The sequence below is a fragment of the Elaeis guineensis genome, chromosome 3, assembly GCF_000442705.2.
Source record: "Elaeis guineensis isolate ETL-2024a chromosome 3, EG11, whole genome shotgun sequence".
Taxonomy (NCBI): Eukaryota; Viridiplantae; Streptophyta; class Magnoliopsida; order Arecales; family Arecaceae; genus Elaeis; species Elaeis guineensis.
Window position 1 is genome coordinate 100,599,733 of NC_025995.2, and position 7,294 is coordinate 100,607,026.

General features: G+C 41.5%; 1 protein-coding gene across 1 annotated transcript; it reads right to left on the minus strand.

Annotated features, from left to right (window-relative positions):
* Window positions 1-1,107: 1,107 nt before the first annotated feature.
* Window positions 1,108-2,943, minus strand: LOC105041426 (uncharacterized). The gene is made up of 5 exons (XM_010918399.4): window positions 2,579-2,943; window positions 2,307-2,354; window positions 2,161-2,231; window positions 1,894-2,087; window positions 1,108-1,642 (listed from the first exon to the last, which is right to left on the minus strand). The coding sequence occupies exons 1-5, from the start codon at window positions 2,770-2,772 to the stop codon at window positions 1,568-1,570; spliced, it is 582 nt and encodes a 193-aa protein (XP_010916701.1). The 5' UTR covers window positions 2,773-2,943; the 3' UTR covers window positions 1,108-1,567.
* Between the last annotated feature and the right edge of the window lie 4,351 nt (window positions 2,944-7,294).

A 7,294-nucleotide genomic window follows, 5' to 3' on the forward strand; every position in this document is an offset into this window, starting at 1 on the left:
TATAATTGTAAAAAAAAAGACCGTACTCTGTGCATTGCAAATATTTTGCCCAAAAACATGCCATAAATGGAGAAAAAAAATTAAGGACAGCCCAAAGCAACTATCTTCTTTTAAATATTTTTTGAGAAGAAAGGTGAGAAGACCCATTGATTCATTTCATTGGAACTGCACCGTAAGCATAATACAGTAAGTCATTTTTTAAAGAACTGAAACATAATTAAGCAGAGTACAGTAAGTCAAAACACAACTCCTTTATGAAAGATCAGGGGGAGAAGCAAAAGAAAACCATTCTAAAGAATACGGTGACGTTTTTGAATGATTTCAGCCACAGATTTTGAATTTTCTCTAAAAATCCTGTGATTTCTTCCTTTTCAGATTCGCCGTGATGCAGCAAGCATTATCAAATTCTTTCTTTTTTTAAATACTTTATTAAGATCAGCTATCCACTAGTCAGACCAAATCAATATAAAAAACAATGGCATCAGAAGAAAATCCAGTTTAAGAGCGAAGAAAATCCAGTTTAAGAGTGAAGAAATTCCAGACTCGTGCAATTGAAGAACATCCATAGAATAGATGATAAGCAGATTTCGATACAGCATTACAAAATACAAAACTCCACCGCAGACCTGTTCCTTTTAATAAGACTAAGCAGCTTGTTTTTGAATGCAAAAAATCATGATTTTTAACCTTTAGAGGAGAAAGCCATCCACTAGAATTACAAAATTAGAGAATGAGCTAACACTAAAGCACTCCAAGGAGACCACTCCAAAATACCCTTGTGAATATCAACATCAATGAAGTATTCTTGTAGAAGCAGCAAAATTAAGATGAACACTATCTTTTGGAGAAGAAGAATTCGTAGCTCTTCTAAATGACGAGAGACGCTGAAACGACCCATTCTGCATGCCAAGAATCATAAAGCTTTAACAGTAGCCAAAGCATAATGGAGATCTCATATAATCTCTGTAATAAATGAGCCAGAGTTAACATATCTACGTATCAAACCATCTATCTGTCTTTCTTTTCTTTAAGCACTAATATAAATTGATTCTATGTTTCACATCAAAATCAAACTTCACCTACTCGCCAAAAATTTCTGAAAGAATATTAAAAGATAAAAATCATATGTTCCATTACATCAGTTTGGAGAAACAGACTCCATTACATCATTACATCATCTACCACCTACGAAAAGTTCATTCAGCCAATAGCACGTACCACTTGGGGCCTTCATCGGAAAATATAGTATCACTTGGGACCCACTACAGCTGGAAACCTCAAGATTACACAGCCATGTTTTCCTCGCAGCTTTTTGGATCTCGTCTCAACTACCCAAAGTCCTAAAGCCTCTATTCTCCCTCCCCTAACAACTAGTTCATGCACAGGAGATGCACCGTAAATTAATATAGCAAAGAGCGACAAGGAGCACATTTGAGCACTGTTTACAATATAGAATCTTCATTTCCTTCTGTTAATTATAAAGCGAAAATAAGGCTTTTTATTATAACTTCTTCCTCAACTGGTCTCCTTCTGCTCCGAGTTTGCACTGCTCACTTTTGCTGCTGGGTTACTTTTCCCCTGAGAGCCCTTCTTCAATAACAGGCTCTAGCATATCTTCCACCTTGTCCACAAAAGCATCAACCTAATTTAAGAATAAGAAGTAGATCGAGTTACTACTACCTTCCAACAAAATGAAGTATCCAAATGGTGATCATCTTCCAAGTTAATTATATACTAGCTCCATCCGATACATAGAAATAAGATGGCCATATGTAAAAGGATGTAGAAAGCACAAAACCTTATTATCAACCTGGGTATTGAAAGTTAAACACTATTACTTGTATGATAAGGGAAGAAAATATTAAGTTGGAGACCATAAAGGGTAGGCAAGACCATTTCAATCATGTCTTCAGCTAGATCTGCTTGATCACCAACTGCTTCAGCAAAATCCCCCACCTTCAAAACCAGTTGCTCGAGCTTTCCATCGTCTGGAAGGGCGTCCGCCATCTCTGAAGACATTTTCTCCGTCGCATCTGCCACCGCCTGCACAACATCCACCACCGTCTCCGCTGTCTGCTCCAGTTCATCTAATTCAGAGAATTCAAGTAAGAAATTCAACATCTGAGCATGTGTATCCAACTCTTTTCTAAGATTCGGTACCTTCCATTTTTAAAAATTTCTTGTAAAATGGCAAAGCCACGAGGATTATGGGGGCCAACAACCATCTTGCCCTACACAAAACACCAACTTCAGAAACGAATGACGGAAAGAGGAGGTATAAATTACAAAGTTAGCGGACGCAGTACCATGCAGGGATATTAGGAATATGTAGACCAGTGCTGGAGTTCGTTACCCTACACCAAAGGAGTGAAACAATCTAGTTATGAATCACTTGAGAAGTAAAGAAAACAAAAACCTCACAGCAACTAAAACATTTGGATAACTATAACTTTTCTAAGCTTAATGGCTTGCCCAAGATTTTTAAGTACACCATGAGCACGGATTCATTGTCAATAAGGAAAGTTCAGCACTTAAAAATGGATAGATGAGTGGTGGTTCTTTTATTAAGATCACATACTTTATATCCCCTTGACTTGGATCTGCACCATCACCACCAGATGCTTGCGTTGCTCGAACAACAAGCATCCGATGTCTGTGCGTCGATGACGAGATCCCGATGAAGCGGCGAGGAAGAACGACGCTAGGGCGAGAGCAGGAAGAGGAGGAGAGATGAAGCCATGAGGGGTTGGTAGGGACAAGAGAAAGAGCCATGGATCTCCAAATTGCTTCAATCTAAGTAGCAATTTTCTAGTAGTAGGACGCTGGTAGCTTTGATCTAGTACTTGTTACTTGGTTAAGCGTTGTTTGAAGTAGCAGGCTATGAGAGCCAGTAGGAGATTTATAGGCTGATAAAACGTGATATGTTCGCCCTCATCGCCGGTGATCGGGTATTAATAAAAAGATAGGTCTCTGAAGCCTTTGTTTTACCCCTTATGTTATAAAAAGAAATATGGAGAATCCAGCAAAAGTCTAGAAATGATCCAGATGGTTAAAAACCTAAAAAAAAAAATTAAGACGTTGGTGGGGTTTCCATGAGTTGTAATCCTCCTCGGTAATTGTTACCGTTATGACCGTTAATGGTTATCGTTTGTGTTTTACTCAAAAAAATAAATAAAGGTTTAACATTTCTGTGCGTGCATGTTTGTGCATATATATATATATATATATATATGAGGTTAAAAAATCCCTCCCTTTCAATGTGTCAAGGCTATTTAATGACAAAATAAAGTCCAAATCCCTCCTATTCAATGTTTCTATGCAGATAAGTCAAAGCTATTTAATGATAAAATAAAATCCAAATCCTTCCTTGTCATCAATAAAATAAAATTCAAATCTGGGGCTTCGGAGAAATAGGCAGAGCACTAAAAACTCCACATGCCTATTCCAGCTGGTTCCCCGTTAAACGAGTCCAGCTGGTTCCCCATTAAACCGTGGTTTAGTAGCAAAAAAAAAATTGCACTCCACGTCGTTCCCGTTTGTCCCGTATTTGTCCGGGTGCGATGCAAGCAATGCGAGGAGAGCGGCAATGAGTCCGTGCAGGGAAGGGAGAGTGGAGCGGAGAGGAGTGCAACATTGGAGGACAGCGAATAGCGATGCTGGAGCAGAGGGAGGTGAGCAGAGTGCGATTTTTTTTCCCTACTAAAACATGGTTAACTATAACCAGGGGAACCGGTTGGATCCTGGAATAGATGACTCATCAAGGACTCGTTTTACTCGTGAAAAATAGAGAAATTTTTTTTTTGAGAAGTAGTGAGAAGATTTTTTATTTAATTAGAGTTTTCATAGAAAAAAATTAAAAAAAAATTTATAGAAAAAATATTTTTTATATTTTATAAGAAGTAGAAATCTATAGGAGAGATAAATTTGGAAACTTTTTATAGGACGAGAATTAATGATATTTATTTTAAATTTTTTTTTAAATTTATGGTTCAGATTTTACAAAATATCAATAGATGATTATGATGAAATATTGCATAATGATATATGTCAAAATTTTTATTTATTATATTAATATTATTCTAATATTTATATAAATATAATATAATATTTATATAAATATATTAATATTTGTTACGGTGGTTACTGTGAGTACTCGGATCAGCGTCCCAACCATGGAATATCTCAGGTCTTCCAGTTATCACCGAGACCACTGACCCAAGAACAGAGCTGAGGCATGCAGAGCCATATGCAGAGTAGAGCTACTTGCGTTTGATCTGCCGTACGATCTGTCCGGTGCATAGATTATCCCCATTGCCTTGGCAGGCTAACAAAGCACATAGGCTACCCCTGTTATCGTAGCCAACTCACCTCTTGATGTGCGTAATGGCAGTCCGCTTTGAGTGGATAGACTCAGGCGTAACCAACTCCTCTAATCTCGCAGGAGTGATTGATGGCTGAAATGTCTCACCTGTTATAGCATGTCCTGCAATCTTGAGATCACACAATCTCACAACTCTGTAACCAGCTACTCGATAGCATTCTGAATAAGCGACCAAAGCCCCGAGGACCAAGATAAGTTAGGTAATCCCTCTTAGAGAACTCGTTGCTGCTTTTTTGTTCTCTGAATCTGACTTGAGTATTGGAGAATCCTCGTCGGAGTGAAAACCTTTGATTTGAATTTATTTTGTAGGTCACTCTAGTATCAGCACCGTTACATGAGACTCATTCACCCTCTTTCCGACTTCGACCAAATCAAGCAGTAACAGATAGAGAAAGGATATGATCTTTATGATGCCTCGAAAACAAGCATCATCCCGACTTTCCAACGCCACCGCCTCATGTCGGACAGAGAGCCAAGCCAACAGCCGGGCATACCAATCGGTGACCGAGACTCCTCCGCCAATCCAGTCGATGCTGGTCACGGTGGATCAATTCAACCTACTCTTCCAGTAGGTCCAAAACTTGACGGCCACTATTCAAATGGTCCAGATTGTTCTTGCGCCTCCCCCAACGATGCAGCAGCCTATTCAAGCTACCCTTGCACCCCTTTCAGCGGTGCAAATAGTGATTATCTTGGTGGCACCATCAGCGCTTTCTGCCATGGTGCCCCCACCAAATCCGGCTCCACACTCGACTCCTCAACTGCCGCTATAACCAGAGCCGCGCATGCCTCCTCGAAGCCCAGAGAGGAGACAGACTCATCAGAGGCATCCCAGGGCCTAGTAGTCGGCCAGACGGTGACCTCCTAGTCCACAGTCGGGACACGATTCAACCCATGGTCGTCATTCTCCACAGCATTTCGAGGCTTGCATCGTCCGAGGTCTCGATATCGAAAGATGGTTTCAGATGCTCGGCAAGCAAACAGAAAAGAAGATTAAGAATGCTCTCAATAATAACCACTCCTCAGCATAGCCCTATGAGGGGTTTAATAGTGAGACACTCTTTGCGCCGAAGATAGTGCAGGAGCCACTCCCTTGGTACTTCAAGCCACCCCAGCTAGAGGTCTACAATAGGATTGCCGACCCCGTCGACCATGTGGAGACTTTCAAGGCGGTCATGCTTCAACACTATCCTCTGTTAAGCATTTTCTCCTATCCTCAAGGGGGTCGTCCGACAGTGGAATTCGAGTTTGAAGCCAACATCCATCTACTCTTTTGAAGAGTTATGTTGGGCATTTGTTGGTTATTTTGTCAGTAGCCGGCGACAACAGAAGCGATCCGATTATCTCCACACCATCAAGTAGCGGGATGGCGAGTCGATCCACACTTTCGTCAATCATTTTAACGTGGCAACCCTAGAGGTCCATGATCTGGACCAGTCGACCGTAATGGCCACGATGATGGATGGTCTACTGAAGAACGACTTGAAAAAATCATTGATGAAGACTTATCCCTGAAATTTTTTGGATATATTGGCTCGTATGGAGAAGTATACCCATACGGAGGAGGCCTTTGCTGAGGAGACACCTGCTAGTTCTATTACGGTAAGGCAGAATAAGGAGCACCCTCCAAGATGAGAGGAGAGAACCTCCCAGCACTCTAGATCTCTATTCTAAAGATGAAAGAATGGGAGATCCCAAAATCATCGATCTCAAAGTCTCCAAGGGAGAGATCGACAACCCTCACCTCCTAGGCGTTACACCAATTACATGCCTTTGACTGTTTTCAGGGAAAAGGTATTGATGGAAGTATGAACTGAGCTGTCGGAGCCTTAAAAAATATTGATGAAGCCGAAATGTTGCCGTGATCCAAGTAAATACTGCTTCTACCATCATGACCACAGTCACGACACTGAAGACTGCCTACAGCTTCGAGATGAAATCAAGAGGCTTGTCAGTCAAGGGCGGCTGAATCACTTCGTTCGGAGGGCAGTACCTCAACACCGACCTCTGAGAGCTCAACAGCCATCTCCTTTGCCCCGACAATGGCTCCCTCTGCCCCAGTCGTAGCCAGCATTGGTGCAGCAGGGGAGACAAGCAGCAGGGGAACTGGCAGCATTGGAAGACCAACCCATTCAAGGAGAAATTCATATGATAACTGGAGGGTCGTCTGGATCGATGGAGCTCTCAGAGATGAAGAGGCCACGGCTTGAGGATAAGCCTGAAGATGCCATTGTTTTCATCGAGCGGGATGCGGAAGGTGTACTTGCCCTGCATAATGATATAGTGGTTGTAACAGCAGACATCACTAATTTTAATGTACACCATATTTTTATTGATAATGGAAGCTTGGTTGATATTTTGTACTACTCTATCTTCACCCAAATGGAGTTTACACCAGACTGGCTAAATAGATTCAACACTCCAATTCAGGATTTCTCCAAAAGTTCAGTAATTTCGGAAGAGATGATCAAGCTCCTTATTACCATGGGTACTCCACCACAGCGAACAACAATCTAGGTCAGTTTCTTGGTAGTCAAATTTTTCTGGGCCTACAATGCATTCCTAGACCGTCCGAGCTTATGGACTTTAAAGGCCGTTGTATTGAGTTACCACCTGATGGTAAAGTTTCCAACCAAGAATAGAGTGAGGTAAATCAAAGGCAATCAAGCCATGGCTCGACAATGTTTTGCCGTCAAGCTCAAGGCAGAGGGCCAACCTACCCAAGCTGAGATCCAGCCTGAGTTTCCAATAGGACTGGATGCTCGAGATGATTTGATTGAGGAACATGCATAGCTAATGGAGGATCTCGATCGGATGGTCAAGATTGGCTCACGCCTGGATGAGGTAACCAAAAGTCGATTGCAGATATGCCCGACATAGATCCAACGGTGATATCCCATCACCTGAGAGTGG